Source organism: Anomaloglossus baeobatrachus, chromosome 2, assembly GCF_048569485.1.
Source record: "Anomaloglossus baeobatrachus isolate aAnoBae1 chromosome 2, aAnoBae1.hap1, whole genome shotgun sequence".
Taxonomy (NCBI): Eukaryota; Metazoa; Chordata; class Amphibia; order Anura; family Aromobatidae; genus Anomaloglossus; species Anomaloglossus baeobatrachus.
The window spans coordinates 114,093,791-114,112,610 of NC_134354.1; the positions used below are offsets into that span (position 1 = coordinate 114,093,791).

At 40.9% G+C, this 18,820-nt stretch overlaps 1 protein-coding gene across 1 annotated transcript in view; it reads left to right on the forward strand.

Moving 5' to 3' along the window:
* Positions 1–15,193, forward strand: part of PITPNM3 (PITPNM family member 3) — a 729,687-nt gene extending 714,494 nt beyond the window's left edge. The window contains exons 16-19 of the mRNA XM_075333206.1: positions 3,815–3,964; positions 4,168–4,351; positions 9,008–9,136; positions 14,031–15,193. Of these exons, the coding sequence (XP_075189321.1) occupies positions 3,815–3,964; positions 4,168–4,351; positions 9,008–9,136; positions 14,031–14,339 (772 nt within the window). The 3' untranslated portion in view covers positions 14,340–15,193. The remainder of the gene's footprint in view (positions 1–3,814; positions 3,965–4,167; positions 4,352–9,007; positions 9,137–14,030) is intronic.
* Positions 15,194–18,820: the final 3,627 nt, after the last annotated feature.

The following is an 18,820-nucleotide window of genomic DNA, read 5'->3' on the forward strand; positions in this document are numbered from 1 at the left end:
AATCTATGTGATTGGTGCAGAGTAGGAGAAGAAGCTTCCGGGATCTGCACAGAGACTGCATATCTTGTGCAACTGAAGGATATTTCCCCTGACTAGCTCCAGGACCTTTCAGGTCAAGTGATTAGTCAAATGCCTGGAAGGGATGGCAAAATATGGTGATATATACACAGTGTGTGTGTGTGTGTTTATACAGTAGATGTGCATGTAGCAGGGCTGTGTGTATGTGTGTATAGCGGAGTAGCTAGCAAAACTGTGTGTATATAACTGTGAATACAACATTGCTGTGTGTATACAGTGTGTCCACCCATATCCGGTCCACCGCCATTAACTTGAGAACGGCGGCAGCTATAGGCATAGAAGTGGTGTCAAGGTATAGTAAAGTAGCCATGCACTACACAATGACACCACCTATAGCGCCACCTGGTGGAAAACAACAGAGTTATCATTTTTATCTCGAAAATGGAACGAGATAGAGAAAAAAAGTGAATTCCAAAGTTGTAGGGCATCATCAATTCAATACAAATCGACACCTTCCATACAGAAATGCTATGATATGAAACCCATGCCCCCCCCCCCAAAAAAAAACCCGTTGAATGCTGGTCACGCATATGGCGCTCATTTAACTTTGATGCTCAAAGTGGCCACAGTCTGCTGCAATGCACATCTGGACTCTGGACAGCATACTGTATCTTGCTGCACGTTGTGCAATATGGTAGGTGACACGTTTCCACATGCATCAGTGATACATTGTTGTAGGTCCTGCAACGTAGGTGGAGGGATCGCATACACCTGCTGTTTGATGTGACCTCACAGAAAGAAGTCCAATGGGGTCAGGTGAGGTGAGTGTGGAGGCCACTCCATGCAGCCACCATACCCAATGACTTGTAGGAAGGTCTCCATGAGGTATCGCTTCACATCCGCAGCCTTGTGAGTTTTACACATTCTAATCATAGCATTTCTGTATGCAAGGTGTGGATTCGTATTGAATTGATGATGCCCTACAACTTTGTAATTCACTTTTTTTTCTCTATTTCGTTCCGTTTTCGAAATAAAAATGCTAACTCCGTTGTTTTCCACCAGGTGGCGCTATAGGTGGTTTCATTGCGTAGCGCATGGCTACTTTACTATACCTAGACACGACTTCTATGCCTATAACTGCCGCCATTCTCAAGTTAATGGCGGTGGACAGGCTATGGGTGGACACACTGTATATGTCAATATGTGTTACGCTAGGTACGGGGGAGTACCACGAAAATGGCGAAAGGCAAGGGAAACCCTGCGTCTAGGGATGGTTAAGATGTTGACCCTTGACCAAACCTACCGCTGGCCCCTGGAGTCCCTCAACATCCTAGATAGGTTCCACACTTATGTGCTGAGACAGATACCTGACACTAGAATGACCCTAGAGCTGGGCCCTAGATAGGGAACGGGTAAGATGAGCTCTTCATCAACCCCACTAAACACTAAAGAAGACACAGGGAGCTCACACATAGAGAAAGCGCATGAACAACTTATCTCCAGATGTATCAGGAAGAAGTTCAGCAGAGAGCAGCACCGATCTTACAGATGAGTGCAAGCCACCTGCTTGCATCTGAACATGTGAAGAAACTGAATATCACTAGCACAAGTCCAGGTAAAATGAGAGTATTTAAACCCAAGGGGAAATACAGATGATTAGCAGCTGAAGGGAAGAGGAACTCCACTGGGTCCTAAAGGGAAAAGGATGAAAATCCAGCAGAGGAGATACCTAGTACACTGAATACTAACAGCAGGAATAATAGAAAGTCAGCCAAATTCTGTGATCTTCTATTGCTGGACACCACAGGACTATCTGTCACCCGTGACAATATGTAGCAGAGCTGTGTGTATGTAAACATGCATATGTAGCAGAGCTGTGTTTATGTAATTGTACATATGTAGCAGAGCTGTGTATGTTTAACACATACTGCAGCGAAACACTGATATTAGATCTAATACCTCCATATTCTACCCTAGTGTATTAACCTCTTCATGCCATAGCCATTTTCCGTTTTTGCACTTTTGTTTTTTGCTCCCCTTCTTTCAAGAGCCATACTTATTTTATTTTTCCTGCAATATAGCTGTATGAGGATGTGTTCTTTTTGCGGGATGAGTTGTACTTTTGAATTACACCATTCATTTTACCATATATTGTACTGGAAAATGGGAAAAAACATTCCAAGTGCGGTGAAATTGCAAAAAAAGTGCAATTCCACAACTGTTTTTTTATTCGCCATGTTCACTATATGGTAAAACTGATTTGGTATTATGATTCCCAGGTCAGTATGACTTTGTAGATACCAGAGATGTATATGTTTAAAATAATTTCAGTTAAAAAGATAAAATTCTGAAGTTTGTAAAAAATAAATAAATAAATAAATTGTTTTTGGTGCCATTTTCCGAGAACTGTAACCTTTTATTTTTCGGGATCTGAGGCTGTCATGGTTTATATTTGCACCTTCAGTTGTTTTACTATTTTACTGATACCATTTTTAGGTTGATATAATGTTTTGATGGTCTCTTATTGTATTTATTGCAAATGAAGGAGCCAAAAAATGTAATTCTGGCATTTTTATTTTTTTTTGTTATGCTGTTTACCGATTTGAATAATTTATTTTATATTTTGATAGCTCATATACTTCTGAACATAGTTATGTCGAATATGGAGGTTTTTTTTATTCTATATTATTTTCAATGGGGCAAAAGGGAGTGATTTGAAATTTTGTATTTTTTTTTTTTTTTCATCTTTTTAAAAAAACTTTTTTTTCTTACTTTTTACTAGTCCTGTTAGGGGACTTGAAGTTGTGATCGTCCAATCACTACTGCTATACAGAATAGGGCATCAGCATCTGCAGTGCTCTGTATAGCTGGAATCATAATCTCCTATGAATGCCGACTTGCAGCTGGTGTTCACAGGAGGATCATCAGGACAGACACAGGGGTCATCAGCTGACCTCTGGCTGTCATGAGAACCCACTGGCGTCCCACAATCACATCACGGGTGCGCTGATGTGAGCGGGAAATGACGAACCCCCTGCTGGAACGTATTAAATCAATCTCTGACAGCGGGATTTAACTGGTTAATAGCCGTGGTCGATCTCCGATCCAACTGTAGTGGCTGTTATAGGCACGTGATAGCTGATTATATCAGCTGTGATATGCAGGGATTGATGCTTGCACATATGTTGTGAACGGGTTAACAAGAGTAACAATGAACCCTCCACTTTACACCACCAGAAAAGTTATAATTAGTAGGAAAAATGTTTTTGCTATTTTCTGCAGTCTAAACATTGGGTGCGTCTTATGGTAAGACGCGTCTTATAGTCTGAAATTTGTCTGTCTGTTTGCCAGAAATGCAAAAATCTAGCCAGATATGGCCTCATGTAGAATTATCCATCATTTGTGTAAATGTTTGGCATATATTATGCATTTTTTGGCCACAAAAGACCAACTTCCTCCACCCTTCCAACTCCCTCCACCATTGCAGAAAATGAGCAAAGTCACAAAATGCATAAAACATGTCAAACAATTTCGGCCAGAAAACTGGTGCAAGTTAAGTTACATCTCCCTGTATGTTTCCCATATGTTCAGGTAGGTTTCTCTCTGTTCTCTGATTTGCTCACATAGTCTTATCTATAGTATAGCCCTGGTATTAGTAAGTATCTGAGAGGCAATACTTTGTGTTTAGCATTGTCGAATATGTTGGCCACATGATATAAATATAAATAAATAAATGATATTTCCTTCAGACTTTTATATTTGGTTTATAAATTGTTTTTTTTTGATCGGTCTACAGAGGAGATCAGAGTAGCGCACAGAGTTACCTGACTGTTCTTCCTCGCGGGATGGAGTGTGTCGTTTTCAGCATAGACGGCTCTTTTGCAGCAAGCGTGTCCATTATGGGCAGTGACCCTAAAGTCAGGGCTGGAGCAGTGGATGTTGTCAGGTAAAGTATCTTCCACTTATATTGTTGTTCTGAATTTAGAACAAACCTACAATCCACAAACTATAAAGTTTTGGGATATTGTAGAAACCAAGATCATTATAGATGCAGCTTTTAAAACACAATGCTATTATTGTCAGTGGTAATTCTTATTTGCTTGTCGGTTTTGTGACTGATGTTATTTTCTCTGTGACAATATATTACAGGCACTGGCAAGATCTTGGCTATCTGATCATTTACATCACTGGACGTCCAGACATGCAGAAGCAAAGAGTGGTCTCCTGGTTGTCTCAGCATAATTTTCCTCAGGGGATGATCTTTTTTTCTGATGGTCTTGTACATGACCCCCTGCGTCAGAAGACCATATTCCTCCGGAACCTCATGCAAGAGGTGGGAACTTCTGATTGTCAATAATGTTACTGTATTAAAGTCATTGATCGCCCGAACGAGAATTAATTTCTGATCAGTGTGTAGTGTAAACATGGACGACAATCCAAAGGCGAAAACTCTTGTTTGACAAAGATCGCATCCCTCTTGTGACCATATGTGATCATTTGTCAGCAGCACATGTTCTCTTGTAAATGGGGGATGTTCTGCCAACCATAATGGTATCTGTGGGCGGAAATAATCATAGGAACATACATGTACAATCATTCTTACCAAAAAACTATACAATTACTGAAGCATGCATTGTATTTAAATGAATGTTGATCATCATTACAAGCAGATTATCTGACAGAGTGAATGTGTCTTTTGTGTTAACCTGAATTACAGGTTACTGTTTTAAAGGTGTTCCTAGGGTTAATTAGTTCCTCTGTTTTCCTTTCCTCTGGATGAAAGCTGGAATCATTTGTTCTGTGTTTCTAATTACCTCTGCTATAAAGACTCCTCTCTCAGCTTAGGGGTGCTTCACACACAGCGAGCTCACTGCCGAGATCGCTGCTGAGTCACGCTTTTTGTGACGCAGCAGTGACCTCATTAGCGATCTCGCTGTGTGTGACAATGAGCAGCGATCTGGCCCCTGCTGCGAGATCGCTGCTCGTTACACACAGCCCTGGTTCGTTTTCTTCAAAGCCGCTCTCCTGCTGTGACACACAGATCGCTGTGTGTGACAGCGAGAGAGCGACAAATGAAGCGAGCAGGGAGCAGGAGCCGGCGTCTGACAGCTGAGGTAAGCTGTATCCAAGATAAACATCGGGTAACCAAGGTGGTTACCCGATATTTACCTTAGTTACGAGCCTCTGCAGCTCTCACGCTGCCTGTGCTGCCGGCTCCGGCTCTCTGCACATGTAGCTGCTGTACACATCGGGTTAATTAACCCGATGTGTACAGCAGCTAGGAGAGCAAGGAGCCAGCGCTAAGCAGTGTGCGCGGCTCCCTGCTCTCTGCACATGTAGCTGCATTACACATCGGGTTAATTAACCCGATGTGTACTGTAGCTATGGTAGGAGAGCAAGGAGCCAGCGCTCAGTGTGCGCGGCTCCCTGCTCCCTGCACACACAGCTGTGCGCTGGTAACTAACGTAAACATCGGGTAACCATACCCGATGTTTACCTTTATTACCAGTCTCCGTAGCTTCCAGACGGCAGCTCCGTGCAAGCGCAGCGTCGCTTGCACGTCGCTGCTGGCTGGGGGCTGTTCACTGGTCGCTGGTGAGATCTGCCTGTTTGACAGCTCACCAGCGACCATGTAGCGATGCAGCAGCGATCCTGACCAGGTCAGATCGCTGGTCGGATCGCTGCTGCATCGCTAAGTGTGAAGGTACCCTTAGGTAATTGCCAGTGATAGCTTCTGCTAAGGTAGCCTCTAGAGGGAACCTGTAAGCTGTCGACCGAGAAGTCACTATGAGATCTGTTGCTAGAATTTGCTGTTTGAAAGCTGTGTTGTATTGTTCCCTTCCTTATCCTTTTTGGTTTGCCTTACTGATCCATTTCTCATTATTCTCTCCTGTGTTTTTGGAGTGCCTTGTATGATTAATGTTGACTTTACCCATCTGTCTTATCCACTTTTTGTGTTTAAACTAGAGCTGGACTAGCGATCCTGCAGCCCTACTCACTAGACAGGGCTGTGTCCAGGGAAAGACAGAGATAGGAAAGTAATTGCCACACAGAGGGAAATAACCCATCTAGGGACATTAGGGAGCTCAGGGCTGCTTAGGTTGTGTCAGTGTATCCCTCCCAGATGTCGACAATTACTTTGCATCAAATAGCAGAAGAGCTGAGAAAATATTATTAGGTTTTACAACACATAGAATATTGATCTGTATTTTATCTAACAACAGGTACATGGGACACCCCTGTACCTCCTTATGCCTCCAATATTATATCAAGGCATACAGAAGTTATCTGCCAGCAAAGCAATTATGTTTTGCTATACTGCAAACCATTTTACTGGGCTATTCTCCCCTAAAGCAAGGGGAGGGAGAACATGTATGGCAACTGGTGAGAACCATAGGGTAAACACACCATATCCACCAGTCCTTGATCAAAGATACTGGAAACCTGTTGGACATCATCATTATGATACATCAGGACTTGTTGAAATCTAAAAATGGATCTATTATGCCCCAAATTGTAAATCATGTTGAATTTTTCAGCTGTGCTTGACAACGTTTTAACTGGGAAACTTCCACCCACTTTTCAAAAAATTGGCAAAGCTGGTCTGCACTGGTAAAAAAACCTCAAAAATTCACAAAGTTTTTGCTTGACTACGAGTTTTTCAATTTTACTCCTAGAAATTTGGCAAAACTGTTTGATGAATTGGTCCACAAGTCTTTATCAACATTGAGAGACACCATGAACTCCCAATGTGATCCTATGTCTGTGTCCGAATGTGTCCTTCAACTCATCCTGAGAAGTCATGAAGGACAATAAGCCAAGTATACAGCGCAAATCCCGCACCAGACACATTCATCCTCACAGATTGCACGTGGGAAAATAAAGACCTAAAAAAGGGTTTACAGTTGGAAATTCTCTTGAACTTAATTGTCTGAGCTTAATTTTTCTATGTTCTTGAGAGAGAAAATATAAATCAGGAGCTCCAGTGAGAATAAAGACTGGTGGAAACTAATATATACTAAGTAAACTAAATAAATAAGTAAATGCATCATACATTTATGACTGAAAGCGTTGGCACCCTTGAAATTATTCCAGAAAGTGAAGTATTTTTTCCAAGAAAATTATTGCAATCAAACATCTTTTGTTAGACACGTTTCCTTCCTTTGTGTGTATTGCAACAACACAAAAAACAAAAGGGAAAAAAAGCAAATTTTACATAATTTCACATAATACTCCAAATATGGGCTGCACAAATCTGTTGCTACCCTCAACCAAATATTTGATTGCACACCCTTTAGAATAAATAACTGCAATCAATCTCTTCTTATAACCATCAACAAGCTTCTTACACCTCTCAACTGGAATTTTGGACTCTTCTTTTGCAAACTGCTCCAGGTCTCTCATATTTGAAGGTGTCTTCTCGCAATAGCAATTTTAAGATCTCTGCACAGGTGTTCAATGGGATTTAAATCCAGACATATTGCTGCCACTTCAGAACCCTCCAGCGCTTTGTTTCCTTCCATTTCTGGGTGCTTCTTGAAATGTTTGGGTCATTGTCCTGCTGGACGTCCCATGACCTTCAACGCAAACTCAGCTTTCTGACACTGGACACTGTATTGCGAGTTCCAAATTCCTTTTGTGTTTTTCAGTTTGCATGATGCCTTGCATGCAGTCAAGGCACCCAGTTCCAGAGGCAGCAAACCAACGTCAAAACATCTTTAAACCTCCACCATATTTGACTGTATGTACTGGGTTCTTTTCTTTATAGGCCTCATTCTATTTTCAGTAAACAGTAGAAGGATGTGTTTTACCAAAAAGATCTATCTTCGTCTCATCAGTCCATAAGAGGCTTTCCCAGAAGGATTTTGGCTTACTCACGTATTAGTAAACAACAGTCTAGAGTTTTTATGTCCTATATCAGCAGTGGGGTCCTTCTGGGTCTCCTGCCATAGCATTTCATTTCATTCAAATGTGGATGGATAGTTTGCGCTGACACTGATGCACTCTGAGCCTGCAGGGCAGCCTAAATTTCTTTGGATATTGATGGAGCTGCTTATCCACCATCTGGACTATTCTGCAGTGCAACCTTTCATGACTTTTTCTCTGGTGTCCAGGTCCAAAGAGATTAGCTACATTGCCATGGGTTGTAAACATCTTGATTATGTTGTGCACCCTGGACAAAAGAACATGAAGATTTCAAGATCTCTTGAAATGGACAGATAACTTTGAAATTGTTACTATTTTCCAACATTTTTGGTTCTCAAGTCCTAAGACAGTTATCTTATCCTCTTTCTGTGCACCATGCTTAGTGTGGCTCACATAGACACATGATGCACATATTGAGTAAACTTCTTCCCTTTTTATCTAGATTCAAGTGTGATTTTCATATTGCCCTCACTGTTACTTGCCTCAGGTGAGTGTGAACGAGCATCACATGCTTGAAAAAAAAGTTGTTTACCCCAAATTTGGAAAGCCCATTTTTGGGGTTTGTGTAAAATAATGTTACATTTGCCTTTTTTCTCTGTTTTTTTATTTGTTGTTTGAATACACACAAAAGAAATAAACCTGTATAACAAAACATGCAATTGCAATATTTTTTCTGGAAGAAATTCTTCATGTTCTTGAACAATTTTAAGGGTGCCAACTGTATATTTCTTTATACCGTTTGCATAGGTGGTTTGCTATAATTTTTCAGACTGATGTGCTGTAAGGCTATGTGCACACAGTCTTTCGAGGATGTTTTGGAACAGAAACTCTAAATCCTCAAAAACGCATAACACCTCAAAAATCTGGAGTTTCTACTCAGTCTCTGCTCTAAAAACAGCAAAAAGTGTACACATAGCCTTCAGATTTCCAAAGTTAGTGAGCACCTGTACCAATAAATATTATAAATGGTGTTTTTATGAAGTGAATTATGTATTTAGTGAAAAATACTGTTTATCTGATATATGTATTACAGTTATTTATATTGCATCTTCTATTTTATTAGTGTCACATTAAAATCAGTGCAGCTTATGGATCAATGAAAGATATTTCTGTGTACAATGTTCTGGGGTTATCGCCAGCTCAAATCTATATAGTTGGACGTCCGGCTAAGAAGTATCAGAATCAATGTCAGGTAACAACGTCATGTATTTTTCATTGGTAGTTAAGGCATTGAAAATGAATGCTGTTAAATAAAAGATATTTCTAATAGCAATCAATAAATGTTTTCTTATTGCAAAGTATTTGTTACAAATTCTGTTGACCTGTAGAATTTCTCTTGAGGATCTTTGGTCCTTACAAAGCATTAGACCACAAATGTCAAACTCTGGCCTGCAGGCTGATTTTAATTGGCCCACAATGCCAGCGTAGATGCCAGTACAGTACAGTTGAAAGCAATGGTGGAAGTATTTATTATCTTTTTAATGTGGGCCCATTATTCTGTATGGATGACTAGATGGGGCCTGTAATACTACATGGACGGCTATGTGAGGCCCATTATTCTGTATGTAAGACTATATAGGGTCCATTATTCTGTATTCTGTAGTATATTGGGTCTACTATTATGTATGGAGGACTATGTGGGGTCCATTTTTCTGTATGGAAGACTATATGGGTCCCATTATTCTGTATGGAGGGCTATGTGGGGCCCATTATTCTGTATGAGGAATATGTGGGGCCCATTATTTTGTATGGAGAGCTATGTGGAACCAATTATTTTGTATGAAGGGCTAAGTGGGGCCCATTATTCTGTATGGAAGACTATGTCGGGCCCATTATTCTGTATGGAAGACTATGTCGGGCCCATTATTCTGTATGGAAGACTATATAGGGCCCATTATTCTGTATTCTGTAGTATATTGGGTCTACTATTATGTATGGAGGACTATGTGGGGTCAATTTTTCTGTATGGAAGACTATATGGGTCCCATTATTCTGTATGGAGGGCTATGTGGGGCCCATTATTCTGTATGAGGAATATGTTGGGCCCATTATTTTGTAAGGAAAGCTATGTGGAACCGATTATTTTGTATGAAGGGCTAAGTGGAGCCCATTATTCTGTATGGAAGACTGTCGGGCCCATTATTCTGTATGGAGGACTATATGGGGCCTACTATTCTGCATGGAGAACTATTTGGAGCCCATTGTTCTGTATGGAAGACTATATGGGGCCCATTATTCTGTATGGAGGACTATGTGGGGCCCATTATTCTGTATGGAAGACTATGTGGAGCACGTTATTCTGTATGGAGGACTATATGGGGCCAACTATTCTGCATGGAGAACTATTTGGAGCCCATTGTTCTGTATGGAAGACTATATGGGGCCCATTATTCTGTATGGAGAACTATGTGGGGCCCATTATTCTGTATGGAAGTCTATGTGGGGCCCATTAATTTGCTAGGAGGACTATGACGGGCCCATAATTATGTATGGAGGGCTATGCAGAAGTAAAATGCTATAGTGGAAAACTCGGAAGTGTAGAAAATAAAATAATATATGAAATCCATTTTAAAGGATATTTGTTCATATTTCATCCCTTGAGTGGTATGTGCTCTGCCTTACTTGTCGCTGTCTTCTGCTGTTCTTGGTGAGATGCCGATCCTCTTGTGCCAATTGTGACTAGAGAATATACTCCTCTATGTAAGTCTAGAAGAGACATACAGAGGTTATCTAGAAGAAACACAAATGAGGAATATCGTTCAGCTCACCACTCCAAGGCAAATCTCTCCAACTTCTGGTCCGATGCACGGAACAAGTGGTTTGGCTACCATAGCTGAATAATCAGTCACTTCAAGAAGAGGTCGGGAGGAGAGAAGATCCAGCACCGACGTAATAAAAAAGTTCTTTATTCAAAATTCATAAAAAAGATTATTCCAACCAAGTGCAAGATAAATTAATGCTCGACGCGTTTCGGAGAAGATAGACTCCTTATTCATAAGTAACATAATCAGAATGAGTAGCCAAGGTGATATATATACCTATACGCCCCTCATCTGAACCGGATCTACATACAGAAAGAACAAAATAGTGCTCACTTTATATATAAAAGAAATAATACATTCAAAATATTTAGAAATACAAATATACATAAATATAAAATCAATATTAGATAAACCACATTTTCATTTTAATATGAATACAATGAATCGAAGTGGTAATTTAGTCCTCCAAATAACACGCATCCAGTTGAGGGATCCAATATACTTCCCTTGAAGGAGGTTTCTACCAGTCTCCTACTCTATAAAGTCCATTAACCCCTTCAATACCCTGAAGGTTGCAGAGAAATCACATCTCCCCCATAAACCTCCGTGAAACAGGCCTAAGATTGTACGGTTTTGTTTAAGAATCAGATGTGGCTGCCAATGTATATTCACCAGATCCTTTGTTTAGTGTACTTCATACAGTGCAACCTATATAGCATACATGACAACTCAAATTGTCATATAAACTACATGGTCAATACTGTAGTAGTTATATCTTTTTATATATCACATTTTTTTTACCTCTATTATCATGGAATTAATAACTCCGAAATGCGTCAAGCATTAATTTATCTTGCACTTGGCTGGAATAATCTTTTTTGTGAATTTTGAATAAAGGACTTTTTTATTACATTGGTGCTGGGTTATCTAGAAGAGCCAGAATGAGGCCCTCATAGACTTACACTGAGAGTTGGGCCGGTGTCACACTTGCGAGTAACTCACGCGAGTCTCGCATCGGTATCACCCGGCACGGCTGCACTCTCCAGACAGGGGCATCTCAGCTGTATAGAAATACATGCAGCCGACCCACTTCTGTCAGGAAAGTGTGCGGCAGTGCAGGGTGATGCGATGTGAGACTTGCGTGAGTCTCTCACAAGTGTGACACCGGCCTTATTGACCATTAGTTCTAAGTTTTGGCAAGTCAAGAGCTGAAATCACAAGAATGGTGAAGTGGGAGCGGTGCAGTGTGCTAGGAAGAGCAGTAGATGGCGGCAGGTAATTTACCACAGGCTGGGAACAGACATTAGTCACACCACTCCATGGGAGAAATAAAGCAACACTGGAGTGGTGCTTTAAGGATTAGTACCACATGAAAATAGTACAGATCTGCAGTAAGGCCACTTGCACACTTTGAGTATTTGGTGAGTTTTTTGCCTCAGTATTTGTAGCCGAAACCAGGAATGGAACAATCAGAGAAAAAGTATTGTATTTTTTGTTTTATAAGATGCACCCCAAATTTAGAGTAAAAAAAGGGGAAAAAAAACAAAACAAAATGGTGCCCGGAGAATTAAGCTGTCGGCTTAATGATGGGCCGAGATCTCATCTGTCTATCTGCCACTTTCGGATGCCGTTTTCCCTCAAGTCCGCTGCTGGGAGATCAATAAACCTGAGTTGGTACGTGCGGAGATGAGATCTTGAGCCAAGAGCTCAATCTGTGCATGCGCCGACTCCGGGCGACATTATTTGAAGCCCGCGCCACCAACATTTTCAGGATGGTCCCTGGATCACCCTGTAGGAGGGTGACCAATGTCTTGCATCCCCACTCAAGACATCATGATTTATCTGTGTATTTATGTACAGTATGTGCAATGTGTACATGTGTGTACCTTCAGGTGCACTTTTCTCAGCCACCACTAGGTGTCACTGCTCCCTGGAACCTTAGCTTAGGAGAAAACTTAGGGTTGGGATGGAGTTGCAGGGCTGAGGGAGTTAAGGGAAAGGAGGCCAGCTCACAGTTGAGGTTAAGGCAGGTAATATCTCTTGGTTTAGAGGAGATAGGAACACCGTTGAGTAGAGAGAAGAAGCTGTGCCTGAGGTATAGTCAGAGAAGTCCAGAGTAATTTGGCCAGACCCTCAGGGTCACCCCAGAAAACCCAGATAAAGTGGACAAAGGAAACCCTTTAGTAGCCGGGTGCAGAAATACTCACGGACCGACCCTGAAGTTATGGGCCTTGAGTCTAGGGGAATTTCCAGGAGTAAACTGACTCCCATAGGACCAGTCTAGGCGTGAGGTAACATAGAACTGGGCGAATGGGTCGTCAGAGAGACAGTGGTGAAGGAACTCCGTCCGGTGGTGAAACGAATCCCAATGGGAGGGGACCTGGTTAGATTCATGTTGGACTCTATACATTTTCTAGCTGCCACTGTGGTGTTGCCAGGGGAAAGAGACAGTACTATAGTAGCCGGAGAGATGTGCAGGAGGGAGCAGTGTGCAGGAAAATGTGAAATGAAACCAAACAGTAACATGCCTATAATGTTCGAGCTATGTGCTCACAACGGATGTGCTCCACAGAAACAGTGTGATTCCTTCAGTAAAGTTGTTAACCGTTTTGCTGGACTCTGTCTCTGAATTAACCCCTAGGAAGTGGGGTTGTGGTGTTCCTTGTTGCACTGTGGAGGTGGCGGGAGTGCACTGCAGAAGAGAGATGCTGCCTGGAAGCAGGGGCTTGCCTCCGCCCACAACTACGGCCCCCTGCCACCTCTATAACCCCCTGCAGCAAGCACAGCCCGACATCAGCATCAGCACCTCCCGCCCACAGAACAGCGCACAGCCAACAGCATCAGCACCGTCCACCGAACATCACACAGCCCGTAGCATCGTCCCTGCCTCCTGATACCCCTCTCCATCATCCGCCTCTAAGCTACATTCGTCTTATAAAACGCACCCCCAATTTTCCTCCCAAATTTTTGGGAGGAAAAGTGCGTCTTTTAATCTGAAAAATATGGTATAATAGAAACACGGGCACCACTTCTGCGTTTTTCACCCACTCCTGGTTTTGCCTTACAAATACTGAGGTAAAAAAATACTCAATGTGTGCACGAGGCCTATATTTGTTTACTGAAGTTAAACATGTTGCCTTTATTTTGACACTTATCTAGGTAGGAAAATATTACATCAAAATGACAGTGGATCCCGCATCTACTAATTACCCATTAGATACACAAAATTTTATAACCTAAAGTGATAAAATGTTACTTTGTTGGATAATGTGTGTGATATCCTGTGGTATGAATGATAGTCATAAATCTTCTGTTCTGTTGTAGTTTATTAGTGATGGGTATGCCGCTCATTTGGCAACTCTGGAATTCAGTCACCATTCCCGTCCCAAAAAGAACACCTCCCGGATGATCCTGAGGAAGGGTAGCTTTGGTTTGCACACACAACCAGAATTTCTAAGGAAAAGGAACCACCTTCGAAGGACTATGTCTGTTCAACAGCCTGAACCTCCCTCTACAAACCCCAAACCGGAGAGAGCACAGAGCCAACCGGAGTCTGACAAAGATCACGATCGACATTTAAATCCACTCTCTTGGGTGAGGAATGCGAGCCACAAATTTGAGCCTTCACCATAACAAAGACTTTGTGGTGTTCTTGGGTTAAAGTGCACATAAGCCCTGGAAGATTGCAGAGAAGCTGTGCAGCGTGAAACAGCAATATGATGGATCTGTGGTGGCTTCCAAAAAGTTCCTTTCCTTAAACTTACCGCTTGAGTGTTGGCCAAGAATTTTGGGGACAATTTTTAAAGATATATTGGAATCGTGGCACAGAGTTCTTCTTCACCCTCTAACACTTATCGGAAAATGTTTTTAGGACAGTAAGAAACATAACAAGTAGCACATGTCAGCTCACAAAAATGACACTGCCCTCTCACAAATCCAGATTTAGGAAAATTAGTGGATCAGAACTTGCTCATTAGCACTACCATTAGTTTTCTTATTTTTAGTGCTCAGGAATCAAAATGTGTCACACGTGGGTTTATCACACACACATATCCCATGAGGATGTTAACAGAAAAGTCAAGAATGCCAATGACAGGAGCTCTTCTAACCAGAGTTTAAAGAGGGTATTTTTCATTGGGAGCAGGTTTTTTTTTCTTTTTACTTTAATGCATAAATTTAGAAATAAAAAGCAAAAAATATTTTTGCTATTGGGCTTCATTAAGGTTTGGCACCCTTTGCCTTCTTTATTCTCTATGTTGCAATTTCAATTTCTGGATGCAGAATGAGTTAACTGAAGATTTGTTAGTGAGTTCAATCTGAAAGAAGAGTTTTTAACTTTTATCTGTCTTTTTGTGAGCCCCTTTAAGACGATTTATGATCATAGACCATATTGGAATTGAATGTGCTGGGAAACAGTCTGTAGAAGCCAAAGGATGCAACTTTTTTTTTTAGAAAACCCAATTGCAAAATTGAATATTAGCACAAAATACACTCATGTAACTAATATATATATATATATATATATATATATATATATATATATGTATATATATACACATATACACACATATATATATATGTGTGTGTGTATATGTGTATATATCTATATATATACCGTATATATATATATATATACTGCTCAAAAAAATAAAGGGATCACCACCTAAACAACAAATTGGTATTTTAGTGTTCCCTTTATTTTTTTGAGCAGTATATACATCTATATATATCCCCCCAAGGGTGGGTTAACTTTTAAGTGATACATATGCTAAGGAGCTGCAACATTCATGCAAAGTAATTACATATATTCTTATTTGGTGATAACATGTTACATTCAGGTCTCTGTTATCAAAGACTCTATGTAAAAAAATCTTTAACGTGAATTTGTACAGGTGGGGGAATAGAAGAGATTTCTATGAATCTGGAGCTACATGGAGAATTTAGTCGTGACACTTGTGCGACCAAGGTTTGCTCGGTGCTGCTGCTGCATCCCAGCGTAATTCGAATGAGGGTATTGCGGTTATGACAAACAAGTTGAGAAAATTATGACTCCTTGCAAATTGCTTGGCGCAATCAGTGTATCCTCGGGATTGCAATGCGACCTAATTCACTTGCATTATGCTGCGATGTAGTAGCGGCACACAACAAACCTTGATTGCGTGATAGATGTCGCAGTTAAAATTTCGCTTGTAGCCTAAAGGCCAAAGATTGTGCATAGGGAGTGTAAAATTTTCCATTTTCTGATTAGTAATGCACAGCAACAGAGAAGAAGCCACTTCGAGATTTGGTTTGCATTGACAATTTGTTGGTCTGTGCCTATACAGTACAGGTATATACAGTACAGGTATCTAAGTTACAGTTGTCTATATATTTTTTTATTTCTTATAGGTTATTTTTACTTATGGACCAAACTTTATATATAGCCTTTTTATGACTATATAAACTCTCAAGCTCAAAAATGCCTACATTGATTTTAAATAGATAGATAAAACAAGCGCACTATGAGAAGCACTCGTGGATTCCTTTTAGCGTTTAAAATATTAGAATTGCTCACCATTGTTGGTTGTGCGCCCCCGCACAACTTCAGTGTAAGCTTATCAGTCTGGAGTTCCTCCGAGCAGATCCTGTAACCAGGCTTCAGGAGTCCAGATTTGGGGTAACGTTATCAGCTACTGATTTCCACCGGCACCATGGAATTCAGGTTTTTTTTCCCTTCAATCCTCCAGCTACCAGCTGGATTTTTTGATATGTCAGCAGGTCCTTTGCAGCTATTACCGATTCCCAATGGGGAGGGGGTATATGAAAAAATTCTTTCGGTCTAATATAGCGCAATAAGGATATATGCTGATATTAGTTATTTAAACTTTATTAATTAGGCGCTCCTATTATTACAACGCGTTTCAGCGGAATTGCTTTCATCAGGTAAAATAGGTGCTCCTATTTTACCTGATGAAAGCAATTCCGCTGAAACGCGTTGTAATAATAGGAGCGCCTAATTAATAAAGTTTAAATAACTAATATCAGCATATATCCTTATTGCGCTATATTATACCGAAAGAATTTTTTCATACATTGATTTTAATTCATTTTTAATGGAAGCTAAATAGGTTGTCCGGTCTAAATCCACAAGTCTGCAGTCCCTCTGTGTCACTCTCTGTGACTGCAGACTTGTGAATGCTCACATCGTGTGCACTGTGAGCTGTGAGGATTCGCCAGTGTCTGAGCCAGGAACGGCGGTCACGTGGCTGTGAGTGTGTGATATGCAGACCCCTGGCCAGAATCTGACTAGACTATTTACAGCCTCGCACAATACATTTGCATTGAGCAAGGCCGTGAATAGTCTAGTCGGATTCTGGCTGGGAGTATTCATATCGCATACTCAGAGCCACGTGACCGCCATTCCCGATGAATCCTCACAGTGCGTGATATGAGGATTTACAAGTCTGTGGACACATAGAGAGACTGCAGACTTGTGGATTTAAACTTCCTTTAAAATGTCTTAAAGGGAACCTGTCAGGTGCAATATGCACCTAGAGTCACAAGTAGTTCTGGGTGCATATTGCTAATCCTTGCCTAACTGTCCCTGCCTGACCCAACAGCGCCAGGAGTGATTGATGACCTCAAGCCATGTTTTAATTTAACTTGGAATAAATAAAATTACCTTTTAATCCAGAGGATGTGCTGGGAATCCTTTTCTTCTTTACTTGTGTGATATATCCAGAACGGTATATACCTGAGCACTCCCAGATGAAGACAGCGAATGACCCAGTAAGAACGTCAATAAGCTTTTTACCTGTTTCTAAGTCCCAGCCTGTAGTAACATACATAAAGAGATCTTTAGAAAAAGTATTTCCTAAGATCCTTTATGATATGCTAATGAGGCCAGGGCATCAGTTTCCTTGGCTGGTCGGTCCCTTTAGCATGTTAAGATGCCACTGTGGTTGTACTAACATATTAATGAATGCGCAGCATCAGAGACATGGTCGCTCTCACCTCTCTGCTGCTACACCTGGTTTTCAGATCAGTGTGCTTGATCAGAAGTCCCTGGACTTCCAGTCATACGCAATTTGAAGCCAGATGTACGCGTACCGGCTTCAACCTAGTGTAGTGCGTATGACCGGAAGTCTGGGGACTTCTGATCCATGCACACTGATCCAAAAACCAGGGGTAGCAGCTGAGGTGAGAGCGACCATGCCTCTGATGCTGCGCATTCATTAGCATGTTTGCACGCTCACAGGGGCGTACAAACATGCTAATTTGGCAGACTTGCTAAGGGAACTAACGCCATTGCAACTAATCCCTGGCCTCATTAGCATCTCATAAAGGATCTTTAGAAATACTCTCTTCTAAAGATCTCTTTATCTATGCTAGCGTATACAGGGACGGTTAGACAGGGATTAGAAATATGCACCCAGAACTGCTCGTGGTTCTGGGTAGATATTACACCCGACAGGTTCCCTTTAAGTCTTTCAGTTTTGCTCAGAGTATGTTTAATCCATTAAAGGTCTTTTTAGCAGTAATACAATATTATGAGGTAAATTATCCAATCTCTAAAGCCCGGGTTTAGTGGAAAATGTTAGCATTGGCTTAATGTTTGAATTGTATTATATAAGGCAGATTTGTGGCCTAAAATCTCTGAACAAAACAAAGTCTAGTGGGGGCAGGAGGTAAATTTTATTACAATTTTCAATTTAATTGAATAGGATAATATATTGTTTGGTTAAGGAAGATGTGAGGACAACAGATGGGGGTGATTGGAGTAAATATTCTTTAGGCCAAGTTCACACCAGCTTATAAAAAACGGTCTGATTTTCAGCCATAAAATAAACAGATATTTTTCATCTGTATTGTCATCCATATGGCATTTGTTTTTACACCTCTGGAGTGAATAAAATTTACAAGAGCAAATAAAGTTTCCTATGTTAATAATGGCAATAATTCTGTAAACATTGGATGCTATATCGATGATCTGTATGAAATCTGATTTTTTGGCTCACCCATAGGCTTGTGTAGCCGAGTCTCATCCAAAATACGGAAGAGAACAGTGCAATCTGCAATTTTTTTCATGCGGATATTCAGACCTTGTAAAAAAAAAAATAAAAATCTGGGCAGCC